The 19631-nt window shown below is 40.2% G+C and overlaps 2 protein-coding genes across 4 annotated transcripts in view; one reads left to right on the forward strand and one right to left on the reverse strand.

Annotated features, from left to right (window-relative positions):
• Positions 1 to 19631, reverse strand: part of afap1l2 (actin filament associated protein 1-like 2) — a 44465-nt gene that overhangs the window by 4505 nt on the left and 20329 nt on the right. The window contains exons 4-15 of one of the 3 annotated variants that reach the window (XM_075456963.1): positions 17879 to 17967; positions 8077 to 8188; positions 6506 to 6589; positions 5877 to 6088; positions 4930 to 5109; positions 4746 to 4832; positions 4528 to 4612; positions 3839 to 3943; positions 2871 to 3082; positions 1708 to 1853; positions 1499 to 1610; positions 1123 to 1377 (exon numbers count right to left, since the gene is read on the reverse strand). In XM_075456963.1, the coding sequence (XP_075313078.1) occupies positions 1123 to 1377; positions 1499 to 1610; positions 1708 to 1853; positions 2871 to 3082; positions 3839 to 3943; positions 4528 to 4612; positions 4746 to 4832; positions 4930 to 5109; positions 5877 to 6088; positions 6506 to 6589; positions 8077 to 8188; positions 17879 to 17967 (1679 nt within the window). Of the gene's footprint in view, positions 1 to 1122; positions 1378 to 1498; positions 1611 to 1707; positions 1854 to 2870; positions 3083 to 3838; positions 3944 to 4527; positions 4613 to 4745; positions 4833 to 4929; positions 5110 to 5876; positions 6089 to 6505; positions 6590 to 8076; positions 8189 to 17878; positions 17971 to 19631 lie in introns of all 3 variants that reach the window. The other 2 variants (XM_075456962.1, XM_075456964.1) reach the window with 2 other exon arrangements.
• On the forward strand, positions 14747 to 17490 carry LOC142374021 (kelch repeat and BTB domain-containing protein 13). Its single transcript, XM_075457516.1, has one exon. It carries the CDS (start codon positions 14883 to 14885, stop codon positions 16377 to 16379), a length of 1497 nt encoding a protein of 498 aa, XP_075313631.1. The 5' UTR covers positions 14747 to 14882; the 3' UTR covers positions 16380 to 17490.

The following is a 19631-nucleotide window of genomic DNA, read 5'->3' on the forward strand; positions in this document are numbered from 1 at the left end:
GTCCTAGTTGTGTTGCACCAAAGCACCAAAATGTTATTGAGTTGGATGTTGGTTTACAGGCTCAAAAGTCTTGTTGTTTTGTTACACAAATAATCTTTTCACATGAAAGGTTATAATAAAGGGTTTTTAACACATTTGTGTAAAATAAGTTGATCTCATTCAAAGACAATGTGATGAAGGGCTGAAATACTTCCCAAGTGCTCAGTTGTAACGCATCATACATTGTTTCCCTGACAGTAAACGGAAAATGAATGAAAATAACAATCAGTATTGACAACTGGTCTTCAGCCAAATTACTATTTTTCACGTCACTATTTGCTTGGACTTTACAATTGGTGCATATTTACTTAACTCTTTCGGTGCCATTGACGTCTATAGACGTCAATTTAAAAAAAAACGTTGACTGCCAAAGACGTCTATAGACGTCAATTGCGTTTTTTAACGGAGCGGGCTGGGGGACAATCTAGCGGAGTTCGTCACTAAATCTTAGGCTTGTAAACACTAAACAGAGAATATACTGGCAAAATTACCCGCAAGGTGGCAGCAGTGCCACTTTGCACAAAAAAAAAAAAGCTTGTTTTCTCAATTTTTTGGTCAAAAACAGCTGTTTTTGGTGAAACCAACCTATGTTCTACTGTCTATTACTAAAGGACTGAAAATGGTAGAAACAAACTTTTTTTCCTGATGAAAGAAGAGAGTCTACTCTTTCTTTTGGTAATTTCGGTGTGTACATAGTCATAAGACACACTTTTCTGCGGGTCTTGGAAAATCAGTCAAAATACTGTAAAACACTTGGCAGTATGGGTCTCTCTGCACTGAAAATGGCTGGCAGCCAATGAGTTAAAAGGCTTTGAAATTTGCATTCCAGTGAAGACTGTAAACAAGCCTTTGCTCCATATATCAAGAGATGGATGAAAGCTCGAATTGAAACACAAATAATCCACTAGTCTTGCTTAAAGTATTCATTTATATGCCTCTTGGTGAACAGTTTATCTTCTTCTCATCAGAGGTGTACAAAGCTTTTGTAGATTTGTTTTGAACACCAAATATGTCAAAACAGCAAATCATCAGCAATACGTTGTAAATACAGAACATATAGTATGATCAATTCTTATAACTTACCTCTTTTATTTGGGAGGAAGAGTCCCTCTGGTCCTCTACCGGGACTGGCGACTGCCTCGAAGAGTCTTTGGCAGGGGAGGTTTTATTTCCACAGGATGTATGAAGGAAGGAGCGCACGGGGACGAGGTCCAGGTAAATTCTATTGTCGGTATCCTGTTTTGTATCAATAGGGTAGTTAGCATCTTGTGAGCATGTTTGATTGTGTTCCAGGAGATTGTTGTCCTCACACTGTGGCAGGCTGTTTTCATCAGCATCCTGTGTGACACGGGGGGCAGGATGTTAGGGATGGAAAGCAGCCAAGTGAAGTGAGTCCATGTGAAAATGAAACTGAAAACAGCAAAACAATAGGGCAGGGATTCTCAGGTTTTACACTTACCTCGGGATCAGCTATAGATGCCACGTCATCATACAGCTCCTCCGAGTTTTGAGGAATGGACGGTGGGGTGTCTATATAAGTGTTTGGCTCTGAATACCTCCGCTGCATCAAGCTAAAGAGACACAAACGGAGACATCTCACCTTGTTCTAGCAGACAGCACAACATCCCTTTGACTTATTATATATACTTACTGTAAGACTTGACTTACTATAAGGAAGTCTTTGCAGCATTGACGATGCTGGAGATCCTCTCAGCATTGACGTAGTCGTACGTCAGCTCCTCTGGGTCAGTTTTTGTCCCCATCTGTGACAGCAAGAGGCCGAGCCAGTGACCCATATCTGCTGATGTCTTTGCCTGGGAGGGGACGGGAGAAGAAAACAAAGACCTTGCATTCAGTACAAAACAAGCACTTGCAACATCATGGGTTTAAACCCTCTTGGTTTTATGTTGAATGCCACCCAGTTAATTAAATTATTGCTACAGCATTGTTTGCTTCGTTAAACACTTTAACACAAGAACTGTTTATTTTCAAGTTAGCTGTGACATTATATTAGAAGAGGCTTATTAGCAATGAATTAGCAAATTAGCAGTAAGATACATTTAAAGCATTTTTTTTTTTCAATAAGTGACCTGGTAGCATGCTTAGAGCCTTTTATTACTCTGAGAGTTTCAAAGAGCTCAGTTAGAACAACTGTATAAAAATGTTCCCAGCATATGATACAGGTGTGATTGACACAGATTGCACTGTAAAACATTTCTGTGGACCAATTTTCCAAAAAAAAAGAATGAACCCTCAAGACTAAACATTAAATTCCACTGCCTATGACCAAATATGCGCCGCAGCTGGGCGGTACTGAAGGACTAATAAAATAGGGTGTAGCATTAGTCCACAAAATCCCAGTGCATCCCCACCCTTCATACACACAAGCAGCCAGACCACCCTTGTGTGCATACATATATTACAGTGACTGGGTCTGATGTCAGCAGAAAGTGAGTTTTAAAGGAGGACATGTTAGTGTTAGGGATTTCAATCAGTAGACATTTTAGACTTCTGCTTATTTCTCGGAATTCCAAAATACACAGTGAGGCTGAAGTAAGCTCTCATCTGAGGCACGCATGCACCGTAGACAGGAAACGTGCTGCATGCACACCAGATATCAACTCTATCTATTTCCAATAGACTTTGGTTAAGCAACACACGCAGTTTGTAATATATTAATATTCCCCGCATAACTGACTGAAACCACCTCCGCTGTAGTCAGAGTCAAAGTAAAGTTTCACTGCCTGTCAAAGAGTGTCAGACCACAGTATCTCAAGCATTTACTTATAGTCCTAACTTCAAAAAGTGCAGAAACTACACAATGTGTGCACCTCTAGGGTTGCCAGCTGTGTGCCATCCATGTCGATCCTGAAGGAGTAGAGGTGCTCTGGGCTGGGGTCAGGCAAAACGCTGCAGCCCTCCAGGGTCACAGCTGGCTGGCTCACTTTGTTCTTTCCCTTGTCTTGGTAAAACCACAGCTTTCCATTCTTAATAAGACACCAGCAGGTCCGCCACTGACTGTTCACCAGCACATTGAGGTAGCCTGAGGGAAGATGGAAGAGTCAACGTAATCATAAGGCACCTGTTTCTCTTCCTTGTAACTATTATTGTATGTGTATGATAAGGGCGTATGAGAAGGCAAATGGATTATTTATGTCTTAGCAATTGTCAAGACTGCTTCCCAGCTAACAAATTTTGGTTCCCAGAACCAAAACATATAAGTTTTGTATTTATGTCAGAAAAGCTGCACTGGTGACCTATAACAAACATAATGAGTAAGATTTTCCCACAACCAAAAAAAACAATTCAAGGAACTGACATTTGTCAGCTGAGGAGACCAATTATCTTTTTGCTAAAATGTGATGGTGGAATCTGTAGCTTTAGTATGTTTTATGGACACTGAAGGTTCTGTGATATAATCTGTGAAAGGGAGTATGTGACCAGATGGGAGTAAGAATGAACTGCTTAAATAAACGACAAGCTAAACAATTTATTCTCCTGGTAGTAGAAAGCCAATTAATGCATTATGGGTATCAAAAGAAATAACTATCATTCACTGCAATGTTAAAGGTGTTTCTTAAGTTGTATTCCAGAGTTTAGTGTAATCGTGACTACACTTTGTAACCAGTTGCTAAATTTAGGGAAAAAAATAATAATTAAATAATTAGGATGCATATATTTAATGTCAACTTTATATAGACCTTACCTGCCAGTAAAAATATCATCTAGCAAACAACACAAAAAGGAACGACATCTGACCAGAGAATGACATGTACAGTGAAGTGGATTTTCTGTTTACCTGAGGTGTCAACAGATTTTTCTTGGCTCTCCAGTGATGAGATTTTTTTCTTGCCAATGTTCATCAGGTTGCTGAACATCAAACCTGCACCGTATTTTTTCTTCACTGTGGGCAAAAAGACAACAAATTTGGTTACTTAACAGCATTTCTAATTAACAGCACCAACTACTAAAATGAAAATAAACTAGCTGAGATAAAGACTGTTTGGGATTATGTTTGAGTAATGACATCTGTCCAACATGTGTCTCGTGTGTTCAGATGAAGTGACTGAGTGTCCTCCTTTTTTTTATTATCAAAGTTTAATTAGCCGACTCACATCAAGCAACCGAGTGTTGTAGAATTCTACATATTTGGAGGAAATACTACATAGATATTGTCACTGGATCCGAGCCCACTCTATCCTGTGGCTATTTACTTGGCGTTTTTAGTAACTTAATTTCAAATCTAAATCTGCATGATATGTAATTCATCACACTTGTTCACATTTATAACAAACAGACTTTCATGAAAATTGGTTAGGAATTAAGCAAATGACTGTTTATTTTGGAAACCAGAGACAATGTGGGTATGTACATCAGAGAAGAATTGCAGTGCGAGCATGAGTCTTATCTGAGCATCTCACATCGGCCAGTGACTCACATCAGCTCGTGACAGAAACTACAACATTAAAATTTCCTGAGGTCACTCACCATCTTTGTTTTCTGATGTTTCAGCATGGCTGTCTGTGCTGCTGCCGCTCTCTGAAGCCACCGAGTACCTCTCGCTCATCTCTCCCTGTGTGTTTTAAGATCTACATTTTAGTCATTTTCAAAGACATATTATTCAGAAATCATTAAAATTCTGCTACACAGTGTGTGATTTTTTTTTTAAAAAAAAGAAAGAAGGAAAAAGGCTCAAACAAGTGTACCTTAGTGCAAATAAGCCTTGGGGAGTCAGACACAGAATGTTGAGGGTCACAGTTTTCAGCTGGTTTGGGACTGATCTCTTGAATAACCTGATGTGTATAAAAAGATGCACATCATTTGTAAGTTTTCTAAGAAAATCATCATAGAAATATCAGGAAAACACTTTGACAACTCTAAATTTGTCACCTTCAGCCACTGCTCAGTCTGTTCTTTGCTCTGAAGGCCCAGCACGATGGCTTCCCCTCCGACTGGGATGATCTTCAGCTTGTGCTCTTTTCTCTTTAACTGCTTCTCTTTGTAAACCACACTGCAGCCCAGTAGACTCACATCCAGCAAAGGTGTCTGCTCCTTGGAGCTCTTATAGCACTGAGAGAGGCAGAGAACAAAAGCAGGAACCTAAGCAGGTTAACATGCTGTGCAACACGCTCTGACAGCTTGTTTGTGGTAGTGTGATGTATCTTTCAGGTAAATTATTAATGACATAACAAGTAAAGCTAATTCTAGCCAAACAGTCGTTGCTAATGTGTGTAAATATTTATTTCAAGGCACATGCAATTCTGTCATTAGCGCCCTTTGCAGTCATACTACACGTGACATTTTCAAGAAGAGCGAATAAGCCAATTCTTATTTCACAACTGTTAATAGCTGGTTCATTAGACATACTCACTTGTTCCACATGTGCCTTTCAACAGTGTATTTAGGGTGTTTTTTTTCAATATTGGAAAAACTGATACAAAATTTGCACACCCCTATAAATTATAATCAGGGCCCTCCCTAAATGTTTACATGGATCACTTCTCAAACCAGTAAGCCCAGTAAAGTTAATATTATTAGTCTCGGTTTCATACTTTTTAAGTTAGAGAAGTCCAAATAAACACCTTTTCTGAAACATTAAATAAGCAAAGATGGCCAAGGGTTATTCAAAAGTATTAAAAGAAAAATGGAAATATTCCCATATTAATACTAATTCCACTCTCATTAAGATTTAGAACTGGGAAAATGGCGAGTCAAACAGGTATACCCCAAAAGCAAAGAATGGTTTAAAGAGTCAAGGCAAATCAAAATTCTGTGCTCATAAATATTCGACACAAAACCTCACTGGGTCTTTAATTTCATCTCAGTCATTTACCCACCAGCAGGCGATGGTCTTTGATCACACAGAGCTGTTTGGCCCACTGGCCGAGCCACTTCTTCCTCCACAGGAAGGCGCAGATGTGAGCGTCCTTCATCAGCTCAATAGACGCCTCTGCTGATGGCCACTGGTGCTGAGCAGATGGTGACTTCTCCCTGGTCACTTCTTCTTCATCATAGGACTCATATGAACTGCTAACAGCCTCTCCGTCATCTAAGAGACACAAAGAAGAGGCAACAATTACAACATTGCAGGAGTTACTACACAAGGGATGCAAAATGATATGGGGTGAAAAGCAAAGATTCAAAAGGGCTGATTCTGTTGGATGAGTTTGAAGGAGTTAATGAGGATCATGTCTCATTTCTTGCCCATCTTGAATGGCGAAGATTTACTCACTCAAACCGGTGAGCACATCTTAAATATTGATGAATGGTGGCCAGGAAAGGGATGGAGAGTTAGGATGAAAGAAAAAATGATCAGTTCAGAAAACTGATTAATGATGGTTGTTCTGACTGGAAGTTGATCCTTTACATGCCAGACTCTGGTCATGCTGGTTTCCCCATGCAACCTTTTAATTAGATCTCAAACAATTAAAGACATGCCACACAGAGACACACAAGTCCTTGCTACCCCTGGTGATAACAGCATAGATCACACTGTCAGAGCTGTGCACTCGTATCCAGGGCCCTGAGAGGAGGCCAGAACACTCCAGATCTACACGGCATCAAAGAAAACAGTCAGAAGAGGAAGAAAAACAAAACCCAAGCAGCAAAATTGAAAAGTAGATTTTCCAAAGGCGAACGGAGAAAAAAAAAAAAACCTTCACGAAAAACATTCTCAGGCACTTTCGCCAAATTTCATTTGAGAAAATCTATGTCCTCTGACCAAAATGCCTGGCCTTTAGCCTATTCAACATATTATTCAACGTATGAACATTTATAGATGTATCCCTCTATTAACACACATTAAACAATTTACTAATACTTCCAAGTATTCTGTATTGCTCATTTCAGATGAAGGCGTGTGTGACTAATAAAATGCAACAATGGACCAGGCAGAATGCATTAATCTTGCAGGTGTAGGACAGTGAAAACTGAATTGGAAAACATAGCTGGTATGTTTGCAGTAGACTTATATAGTCTGTGTATAGTTTTCAAATATTTTTAAGCTTTCTGCATTGTGTTATGTCTCAGAATTATCTTGAAACTGAATCCCTTAATTCTTCCTTCGTAACATAAACACAAAACACAATACAGTGACAAAGCAAAAACCTTTTTGTTGATGCTGGGTTAGGCAGTACATTTTGGTGTCATTGGACACAACAGTTTTAGTCTATTATAAATCAGCTGCCTCTTGGTTTTGTTTTCAGGCTCTAAAACATATCCCTATGAGAGGCTGTGGCCTATCACAGGTCATATGATGAGGCAGTATGAGGAGCAATAAAGTCCAGACGAGGAGCAGAATGTGTTGGACAAACGGGTTAAACTGAGGCTTTCACTCAGGAGAGTAGGGTTTGAGTACTTTTGAGTCCCTTTGCTATGACAACTGAGTTTTGGTATCTTTTACTTTTCATGGCTGACATTGCATTCTGAATACACTGCATGGATAGGGAAATGTACCCAATTCACACATTTACAAATAATTTTTTTTCTTCCACGAACAGCCTCAGTCAAACATAAAGAACTGGTCTTCGTAGGAAGATTATTCAAAACTACTGCAGCAGGTGTTCTTTGAAGAAGCATTGCAGCAAATATAGTTGGTAGTTTTGGCTCTGACGACTCAGTAAAAATATTCCAAGATGTATAATTTAGAGTGTACTGCTGATAGAAATACAACACAGTGTATTTGTGAAAACATTTGTTTTCATTAGTGAAGAAATGAGTGAAAATAAGACTTGTTGTAATTCTGTTACCTTTAAGCAAGCCATTTATGTTTACAGACAGTGCTGATCCTCTTTCCCACACCCTCTGTCATGTTGCACCTCAATGGACAAACCAGTTTATTTTCTTTGTTTGCTTTAAAACATTTTTTGAGACCACCATAGTTTTACGCTCGGATAAGAAGATTGAGGGTTGGGTGGTGGTGGGGATTTCAATTTGTTGCATTCTACGCCTTTGCCATTAGACGTAACCAAATACAACACAGTGGACCTTTACATCAAACAGTTCTTCCACTTGAAAACTTTTAACCAGGACTCTTACCGTTAACAGTTTCCTCGTAGGGCTGAGCCTCCTCATAGTAACTCTCTGAAGTGTCTATACAGGCAGGAGCTGGAACTGCAGGTAAAGGGAACGGCTCCCGACTCACCACGCCCTGAAAGTTGAAGAGACAATGTTTCTATTAATCTAATTTAGTCCCAAAAAAAAACGTCTGTCACAACAACAAGTATGGTGACTGGATGCCCTGAACAGAAAATGTCCACGTGAACAACAGCAACACAATCATGCACATGCACACACACGTTATTAACACCTTGTTCCTGCAGACTGAACATGTGCTTGATTTTGCTTTCACTTCAGGAGTAATTAGGGAATTCCTCATGTAACCCATCCTTGTCTGACCCACTGCACTAGAGAAAAACATGTCAGCCTTCGGGGAAGAATATACATATGTGCATGGAAAGAGGAGAGGGGGGCATGAATTCATATGTATGTGTGTTTTTGTGTGTGGTGTGTGTGGGCCCATTGGACTTTCCTGAAATCAATCAACAGTCTGGTTTAATTTCTGTCTCTCTTGTCATCCCCTGTGTGGTAAAGACTGTCGGTCTGCCCTGTAGCTAGTCCTCAACCAAAGACAGTAAATTAGCTTCCTGGTGCAAAATACATTTTGGAGACATCTGTCGTCGCAGGAATTTCTTTCATTTTGCGCTTTATAAGGGTAACTACCTTTGAATCTTAATGTCTTTATCTGAACACACATTTTGAACAACAAACTTTTATGTTTAATTTCAATTACAATTGACAATTGTTAAAATTCTGGTCAAGTTAGTTTATATAAGTATGAGAGAAAAAAAAGAAGATATAAACAGTATAACCTGAAGAAAACATTATAAAAAGTACACAAGTTCACAACTTTAGCCACTCGATCAGTTAAGTTATTACATGAAATAGCTAAGGAAAGATGATAATCACATGGGAAGCAATGATGAACACCAACAATGGGAAAGTAGGTCTTAAAAAATAAACATGTTTTTAGTTGTGATTTTGTCATGGTCTGAGTTTTTGTTTGGCTATGTTTTTGGTTTCTTAGTTATTTTCCAAAATGTGTATTTTGTTGTATTTACTTCCTGTGTCACACTTGGTTTCCTTCACTGATTGTCTCACCTGCTGTTCACTTGTAATTTTCTCCCTCACCAAATTAACCGCTGGATCTTAGTTGTTCTCTGTCATGTTGTTCATGTTACTTCCGCTCATGTTGCCTGAATTATTTCCTGTGTTCAGGAAAACATCAGCTGAAAAATATTTGGAAAGATGAGGTGTAGAAGAGAGAGTTGTGGAAAATAAAATCTTGTAGAATAGATTGGAGTGTTGTTTTTGTAGCTTTGTAACAAAAGCCAATGAGTATACACAGAGCTTTGGCAGGTAACACAGAAGTGCTCGCTCGGTAGATAACGTGGACAGAAACTCATAGCCAACAGATTAACATCTCTGAAGAAGAGATGCTCCTTCTCAGTGATGTTCAGGATTACATCATCTGTAATCCCTCCTCCTTCACTGTTACCGTCAGTCTCTGTCTGCACGTATAGTTTGTTGTTCCTGCTGCCATATCAGTGAAAAAAACACTATTGCCTTCCTCCTGCATCTTCATCAGCGCTCTGAGTTAGTCCATATTATCTGCCAGTGATGTCACACTTCCCATGATAATCAGCTGAGGAAACAGTTTCTTCCTCCTGTTTTTTTCCGTGTTGTTCTTTCTCTGCATCGTGGACATCTCCTCTTCAACTATTCTGGAATTGGGCTCTTATCTAAGGCATTACTTGGGCTTTGGAACGCTGAATCAGCTGCTCTCAGATGCAAAACAACTTTCCCGTTGCCATGATGATGCATCATAACAAATGAAAAAAAGAGTGCCAGAGTTACCAGCAGAAATCAGTCCAGCAGCCCGGCATCCAAACCAGCACAAAAATGATTTTTATAAAAGAAATCTGTGTTTTCGTTTGAAAAAAACAAAAAGTTCAGGAAAAAAATCTCAAGAAGGTGTAAAGAAAGAGTCAACATGTCCATTGCTAACGCAGCAGGCTGCCACTCGAGCGGCACCATTGTAACAACACAGTAACATCTATGTGAATGCAAGGTTTTCCCAGCAGGGCTTTGCATTGTATCAACCTGTTTGTGGTTGCAATGTTGTGGCTGACAGGTGTATTTTCATATTTACAAGTACCATTAAGAAGGCTGGCTGCAGCATTTTGAAGCAACTGCTGCTGTGTTTGTAGCAACTTGGTCATTACAACATGCAATGAATGGCAGCAATCCAGTCTGAGCGTATCAAGAGCATGAGTGGCCTTCTCAAGGCCATTAAATGAAAGGTCTGACCTCTGCTACAAATCAAAGTAAAAAATGCTTTTTTTTATCACAGATTTAACAAGCAAATCCACAGAAAAAGAAGAATTAAGAATAATACCCCGGGGTTTAAAGTTTTATTTGCAACAGGGTGTCCCAAGATATGATACAACATTACTGGGAAGAGCTGCCTGACATCGAGAGGTATTAATTATCTGATATATCTTTATTTAAGGTTAAGACAATTTTAGTGAAATTAAACTATTTCTCATCAAGTTGATAGAATTAACAGTGTGAGGTTTGAGCAGTAAGTACATCTGGGTATTATCAGCACAAAAGGGAAAGACAATATTATGTCTTCTGGATATCAACCCAACAGGAAGAAAATACAGTCTGTTCTTGTCTTATGTAATGCACAAAATCCTTCTACACAAGCAGTACAGATACAGTATGTATACTGGACAATAATTTGACTTTTGTATATGTCACATGAGATAACAGAAGTAAACATTTCAGCTATGAGAAGAGATATGAAATGGGGACAGCCTTTGTCCAGTTGAGCTTCTTTTAGGGTGTCATACATTGACATTACTGGTCATTACTATTAGTGAGCATTCTGGAGAAATTCTGGAGAAATCTCGGGTGAGTGAAGTAATCAAGTTTAGCATTTATTAGAAAAATGCAGTCATAGTTTATCTGCAGCCAAATACAAGATGATTCATGTCTTTAAGGCTACAACAACAACCTGTCATCTCTCCGGTAAGCGGTTGTGTAAAGGTTCCTTTGGAATTACTTCATCATTTCATCAGGCCTCTAAAGCTTACTTTTGGACTCTCTTGGATACTCTATGTAACCCAAGTTGGGATTTTGTTAATCTGAACACAATCTTTATCTCTTCAACCTGTCACCACAAGTTTCAAGCTATCTGGTATCTACAATAGCAAGAAGAGAATAAGAGATATGCAAGTACGGTCTTGGTGCCTTCAAAACATAAAATGAGATAACTGCTCAAAACATGCAGAAGCTTTCTATCTATTTTTACCTAAACCATGACACTCAGTGATGGACGATGAAGATAGAATTCCACAGAGGGAGGATGCGTCTGAGGCCATGAGTAGAAATCAAAGAAATCAGTCTTGTATAGCTAATGCGCATTTCAGATATTCTGTTTATGTATGTAGAGAAAAGGAAAGCCTTAAAACAAAACTCCTTTTTTGAGATTAGAGCAATTCATAGAGCCCTGAAGTGAACTACTACATTAAGAGCTGAAAAGGTTATTTCTTAACTACTTTCCTCCCTCATTGACCTGAACACATTCCTGAATTCTTTCATTTACACTTGATTTCCTGTAAATTTCACATTATCTGCAAGATCACAGATATGTGGAATATTGCCCTTTAGCAGAGTAGCGGAATTTACTAGGCAAACAGCAAATGTATCTCATTAGATCTGAGATTAACTTGATGGTTAAAAGTTGTTCCCCTCAGCATAGCAAAGCTTACCACTATAACATAAAGTTTCATTAAATTTTATCTTTAGCTATGTTTAAAAGTAATAAACTGTGTCTGGTGTTAGATCTTCAGGCAACATGGTACAGATTAAGAGCAGATTTGCTGGTTCAGCAAAAATTCACAGACCAGCAAAAATGGAAAACAAGTCATGCTTGGCTTTTTCGTATACAAATCACAAAAACATTATATCTGATGTGTGCTGTTCGAGACAGTCCCTGTTATTCACAGTAAACAGGCAAGTCCCTGATTGTGAGCTTTTCCCACCCTATCATGTTTGCAATCTAACACATTTCCAGTAATGCAAAGCAGATGCTGTAAGCTGTCATAATGACTGGCGTCATGTCGCGGTCTGCACACAGTTACAGTGACGAAGACTTGTTTGTGTGATTAGCCTGCATGCCAGATCATGTAGGAAAGACTCCACAAAATCATGTGTGGCACAGAAATGCTATTGCCTCGCTTTAAGGAAGGCAACATTGGTTTTATATTACTGGGTTGTTTGATTTTTCAGACTGCAAACATCAGCAAATTCAGCTGTCAGAATGAATATGAGTTAAGGTTTTCTCGCTTCAAAACGCTGCAGCGTTAATGTAGAAAAAAAAAAAGTAAACTCAGAAGCTTTGCAGACTGATTAAGTGATCAGTTTTGGTCTTTATTAATAAGAGAAGACTGCTTTGACACAGTTCACCAATAAGACTAATACTTGAAAAGTTCTGCTTCAGTGAACTAGCCACATTAGGTCTTTGTTAATGATAAAATGAGAAACCTACTCTTAGAGTATATTAAGGCAGTTTTAAAAGTGAGGCAGTGTGAGACATTATCGATTGTGATTCATCTGAAACATGATTGTCACGCGCACACTCACAGTTGTGCGGATCACGTTAGATGGAGAATTTCGTAAAAAAGAAAGTACACCCTCTTTTAGTACTAAGGTGAACATATGAGGACATAATGTTTTGTTTTAATTTATATTTTTTGGTCTTTATTATATATAGGACAGTGAAGAGAGACAGGAAGCAAGGGGCAGAGAGGGGGAAATAACACGCAGCAAAGTGTGGGATTCAAACCGGGGCCAGCTGCACGATGACTATAGCCTCTGTACACGGGGCGTCTGCTGTACCCACTACGCCACAGACTGCCCCATGAGGACATAATGTTAATCATCTGATAATTACCAGTGGATCCCATGACTCAATAACTTGTAGAAACACCTTCAGCAGCAATAACTTGAAGTGGTCATATTCTGTATGGTGTTATCAGTCTCTCATGTCGTTGTGAGGAGCAATGTTGGTCCACTCTTCATCACAACATTGTTTTAGTTCATTTAGATTAGTGGGCAATGGTTTATGTCCAGCTCTCTTCTCTACTTACGCTCTTAATTCATATGGACACAGTAAGGAAATTCTTACATTTTTCACACGCTACCTCTATATTTTGGCTTTCTATGTTAAATAAAGGATGGCACAGTGTGATATGTAAAACCTATTCAGAACTGAGAGAATTGCTTTTCACATGACCGTGCCCTAACCTTGAAACTAAATGCTACTTAATTAACCCAAACCTTGTTTGTGCCATTAAATGTAATGATATAAATAATGGGGACATCTCTTTTGTTCCCATACAGACACATCCACTCAATGCTATTGGAAAACAGATTAAACACACACAAAATTCTCCTGAGAGAAAAGGCTGAGACATCTGTTATTAATTAAAAGAAAAAGTCAGGCATTCCAGAGGAGCAGGAGCAGCAACCCCCCTGGCCGCCCACCCACTCTTATCTCTCTTTTTTTTCTTTTACTCTTTCCATTTAACTCATCTTCATATATAACTAAATCTCCTTGCTGTGTGGGCTCAAGCTTAAGAGGAGTATAGTATATAAAAAGAGGACATGTCAGGAATGTGCATTTTTTGCCCCAAGAAGACTTTGCAGTCCCTCCAACTGTTTTTTAAGACACTTTAGCTCCTTCCTTTCACTTCTCGCATACACACATACATCCTCACCACAGAAACACTGACTAGATGGAATGGACTGAAGAGCATAAATAACAAAGAGAGAAGAGGGGGTGGTCGGTGAGGAATATGGGTGTGGTGGAGGGGCTTTGAGGCGAGAGTGGGAAAAAGAGCCCAAAAACGAACATTCAGAGGAACATGGAAAATCCCTAGTTCCCATGCCAAGAATCTGCAGCAGCAAAACACACACACACACACACACACACACACACATGCACACATGCACACACACTGTAGAAAGCCTGCAGGGCGCTCAGAGCAAAGGAGAAGGTAGTGATAAAAATTATCAGTGCAGCTCAGCTTTGGAAAGCAAGACTCAGGAGAAATTTTGCCCTTTTTCTGTTGCTTACAAAGTTACTTCTTACAAAGTAGTATGAGTGAAAACAGAAATGAGGCAGTACAGGTCAGCTGTACCACAGGAGACAGAAAGAGAAACTCACATGACACAGACAGTGCACATACTCATATTTATCTCCCATTATTTTGTTTTCCTGGGAACAGTTTGACCTCCTCTAAACCCTTTATATTTTTCATTCCAGGTTTTCCTTGAATTGGAAGGAATAAACTTTTACAAGTAACCAACTAACAATAAACTATAAGTAAAGAAAGTCCACACTTGTGAAATTTAACAAGCACCTTAACACAAGCTGGAAACAGATGCATAATCATGAATAATTCAGCATAAATGCCTGCTAGCCAATAATATTGCGGTTATGATAATGACCAGTTGCTGTTAGCCACAAAACCGCTTAGAGTGCATGTCAACAGTTTTCTTTTTCCTGCCTGACGCTTGCGAGCAGCACAGCTGCTATCTATAGTCCGACTCTATTTTCAGACCATGCAGACAGGACGCAATGGAACTCACACAGACCTTTATTCACCATGTCGTCTTAGGGAAGAAAATGGCTAATCTACACTCAGGTCACACACCAAATCATATCTTGGGAGCCTTACTTGGGAAGAATATAGGTGCTGGTTGGAGAGATAATGGAAGTGCCTGAAGGCCTGGGAGACAGCCAGGATATTCGTGGTGAGAATGCAACCCTCAGTGTGGGCTCGGTGAGAGTGAGGGTGGAAGGGAGCTGGTTCACATTGGAACGGGATTTTCTTATAGGATACAGTGACTATTTCCGGGCTCTCTTTCATTCTGGGATGAAAGAGAGCCAGCAGGATGAGCTCTACCTGAAGGGCGGAGTGCACGCAAGGGGTTTCCTAATTGCCCTCGCTGTCTGCAGGGGAGAGAGTCCCACCATCAGTGACCCGGACGAGCTTGTAGAAGCTGTAGAGTGTGCAGCTTTTCTGCAGGTTGCATATTTGGCCCAGCATCTTTGTGATATTATAGACTCGGATAACTGCCTCCTGCTTTATCATGCAGCTGCCATCTTTGGTGTACAAAGACTGTTTCACAGTGCTGCTCTATTTCTGTGTGATGCCTTTGATGACCTCAAAGAAGCAGCAGAAAGCACAATCCCTGAAGAGCTGCTGCAATATTCTCAAAAATTGTCTCCTGCTACTTATATTGCAATAGGTACCCATTCTCCTTCAATGGAGCTGCTGCATGACTCATTTAGGGTTGTTTGCTTCCTTGATGAAAAAGAGGGAGAGTGGAAACATCTGACAAACCTCCCAACACTTTGTAGCACCTCCATGGCTGGTGTGGCAGTGCTTGACAATCAATTGTACATTGTAGGGGGAGTTTATGGTTACGGTAAGGACACAGTGGACCGTAGCTTCTGCTACAACCCCGAGTCAGGGATTTGGACCACCCTTCCAGGTCCCCAGCAACCGAGATATGATTTCACTCTGCTTGGGCATGATGGAAAGCTCTATGCCATTGGCGGAGAAGTCCAAAAAAGAACAATTTCCACTGCAGAGAAGTATGACATTGCAAAGGGAGAGTGGACATTTATGCAACACGCACCAAGACCCGTGGCATCTGCAGCGTGTGCCATTGCACGTCGGCGAATGTTTGTTTGCTTCTGGAAACCGCCCGACACTACAGATATCTACGAGTACATACCACTGAAAGATGAGTGGAAGCTCATCACCACGATGATAAGACCTCAAAGCTATGGCCACTGTATGGCAGCCCACAGGGATAATTTGTATGTGATGCGCAATGGGCCGGGCGATGACTTCCTGCGCTGCCTCATGGATCGCTATAACATCACAACAGGCCAGTGGACGGCCATGCTCGGTCATTACATCAACAGCAAGGGAGCATTGTTCACCGCAATGATAAGGGGGGACTCTGCCTTCACAGTAAAACACATGTTAACTCTTGAATACACCATCACTGCAAATGGATGGAAGCCCCGCAGGCAGATGAAAGGCTTTCCAAAGAGTGGCTCATTGTGGACATGTTTACTCAGGCTCCCCAAGACTGGACCGGTTACACCACAACTGCATGTGGAAGAGAGGGAAGAAGAAATGTCTTTGCCAGGCACATCTGAGGGAGTCGTGGATGTTGTACAGCACTTGTGAAATTAGTGCAAGAGTAAAAAACTAATTATCTAAATACAAATAAGAGCAACTTGAAAGAACACTCTTCGTTGCAATGCATTCACTTTCACATGCCTCAATCTTTGCACACACACTTAGACGTGTTCTGACAGTAAGCATTTGTTCTGATTAGAAACAGCTGCTACTGTAGTTTATACTATGGGAGGCTGCTGTGCATGTGTGTCTATGAGTGGAAACGTCAAAGGCATTGATGGGACACTCTAACCTCTCATTCTCTGCCTTTTTCCTGAAGTCACACTGGGTCAATTCAGGATCCAGCAGTCTGCCTCTCAATATGAAACACACCACAGCTGAAGCCTGATTTAAGCCTGGTTTATAGTCGGTAACGCAAGACGCAACGCAAGCCCTTGCGCGGTTGCAAGCCCCCCCTTGCGTGCTTGCGTGTGTCACCTCAATTTTCTAAACTTCACGCAAGACGCAAGCGCAAGCCACTGGCTGTGGTCGAAACCGCCTACTACTTGATCGATCTGACAGTATGCAGAGCGTTTACACACAGTGCACTTCACTCCTGCCCGAGCCGAAATCAGCCGGCCTGAAAAGCTGATTTCCCTTAAGCTATAGGCTAAACTCTGTAAATATATAACTTTAGCAACATTTTAAACATTTTCAGGCGAGAAAGTAGTCGTTTAGACCCCCAAGGTGTTGAAAATCTGACAAAATACCGGCTATTTACAAGAAGAAGAAGAAGAAGCATGAATCCAGTTGAAGACAGACTTGCTGAAGAGGTCCTGGCGGTGAATTTCCTTTCATCGTAGTAGGCTTGTCATTGAAAAAACCCGCTACTCCACCTACTGTCCTGGCGGTGAATCGCCACGCAGCACACGCAACCGCCGACAAAGCAAAATGAAGTATAAACGTCTCGAGCCATTAACATACGCGCAAGACGCAAGCGCAAGGGCAGTTAAAAGAAGTATAACTCAGCCTTCACTCACACACACCTGAGCAACCGCTACTTCAGTGGCCCAAAAGTAGTTTAATTCTTGTTTGTGTGGGAGTAGACATTTCACGTATGGCCTCAGGCGTGTGAATCTCAGGGTTGTGGGAAATGTCTTTAGTTCTCGTTGACATAGACTGCACCACTTTTAGTTTAATAAAAAGCAAATGTGATTCTATTTCTGTATGTGTACTTTATTTAAATACAAACAGAGCTTAGTGATGGTAATGTTTACATGATACCATTAGACAAAATTATAGTCAGTTACATTTAAGCTGGATTTTGTTGACCATTTTGCACACAGTCGGACATAATCCACTGATCCTTCCTATTGACTTTATTGAATTAAGCTGTCCAACTGAGGTCAGTTATGCTATTAATGTTCACGCTGAAGTGGCACAGGCTCAGACAGCTGTGTGTGTCTGTGTGTGTGTCTGTGTGTGTGTGTGTGTGTGCGTGCGTGCGTTAAGACAGACAATTTCTCATGTTAAGCCACTCTGATGGAAAGGAGCCGATAACAACTTACTGTTCTGGGAGGTGGCAGGTCAGGAAGGCTCTTCTGTGGCACGGGAACATATTTGGCTGCTTTTCCATTGACCAGAGCATCTGTTCGGTCTTCTACATCAAATAAGCATAGAATGGGAGGTTAATGCAGAAGATAATCTTTTCATCTTGTTCTTACACTGATTTTTACAATTACAGGTAAAAAAAAATTTAAAATCAAATGACTAGTACAACGTGTCTAGATATTGTCTGGCTTTATCAAGTACTATCTCCAGATGTCCATCTGGTCTCCAACAAAGTAGTGCTTCCTGGTATCCCTGTGAGCACAAAGTCTTCTTTGTTAAATCACAGATACCACATAATCCAAATCATGTAAAAGCATTTTGTATGATAGCAGTGACCACATAATACAAAACAAACATGACCACAGTACTCATTCAAGAAAATTGTGAAGGACTTTGCACACAAATTTAAAGAGTTATGGCTTTTGGTGGACTTCACAATGGCCAGTATTTATTCAGTTTCCCTCAACAGATGTCAGCTGTTGGGCTAATCCTACTGATTGCGGTTTCGTGTTGAATGGCAGTCACCTCCTTTTTAACCTCCTTTATCTGCGTGCTGCTTTTTTCAAAATATCTTTGATACATTAAAGAAAAAAGAATCTTAAAATTTTAATTTCAATTTTAGTTTAACACTTTTTCGACTGAAAAGTTAGGCTTTTCAAATTGCCTTCTGACACTTTTTTTTTAGGGGCAAAGTTACATCCAAGGCTGTTGGGTGTCCAAAATGATGACAGTGATGGACTGCTTTGTAAAAAATGAACGTAACCTGGTTTAAGGTCACAGTTGCTATATTTACATGTTCTTCAACACAGCTTGGCTTGATGTTAATGTTGTAAATTAGAATCCCATTCAAAGCTAAATATACTATAGAGGAGGTTATCTTAACGGGCAAAGCTACCTCGTGATTGACAAACTGCTGTGCAATATATGTGCATACAATCCATGGCTTCTCAGAGCCACAATCTTGGTTGTGACTTCCATAAATCAAGATACTGACAGTTTGAATGGCAAACTTGAGCCCCTCAAGATCCCAGTTTACAAACCAATGAGTAAAATCATGGTTGCTACATGTATCTTCTCAGCATAAATGCCTCACATGATAGTGGGTGCAGCCGGATCCTTCTGCAATGCTGATAGATCTGCCTGTGTGACAGTAGCACATGAAAAAAGTTGGTCCCAGGCTGTCAGGCTTGTGACCACCATAAAAGGTTGTTCAGGGAAATAACAATTTGCTGTTTGGCCAAAATGAAATTGCAACCTCTTTTTTTCTGTCTGGCTTTTGTCTACTCATGTAGGAAACTCATATTGGCTTTAAAGGTGCAGCGTTATGCTATTCACTGGTCCCCCTGTAAGTCTTTCTGTTGACTGCAGCTAAATATTTAGGATGCAAATATGAAGGTGGTATCAGTTTTCTTATCAAAGTCTCATCAATAAAATGAAATACAACATAAAAGAATAAACACTCTCTTCTGTTCTGCGGTGAAAATGTCAAATCAAAACTGGTTAACCACATTGTGAGTTGATGAATATACTTCTACTGTGAACTACTTTGTCTAAACTTTCACCAACTCTTGATTTCACTTGTATATCAGTATGTGGGTTAAAGTAGAGAAACAAGATTCAAGCTTTGACCCAGTCATCATAGGGATAGGGAACAAACTGAACTGCAGTGAAAACAATCCGTCAGCATTCTTACACATGACATTGAGCATG

The sequence above is a fragment of the Odontesthes bonariensis genome, chromosome 23 (genome assembly GCF_027942865.1).
Source record: "Odontesthes bonariensis isolate fOdoBon6 chromosome 23, fOdoBon6.hap1, whole genome shotgun sequence".
Lineage (NCBI taxonomy): Eukaryota > Metazoa > Chordata > Actinopteri > Atheriniformes > Atherinopsidae > Odontesthes > Odontesthes bonariensis.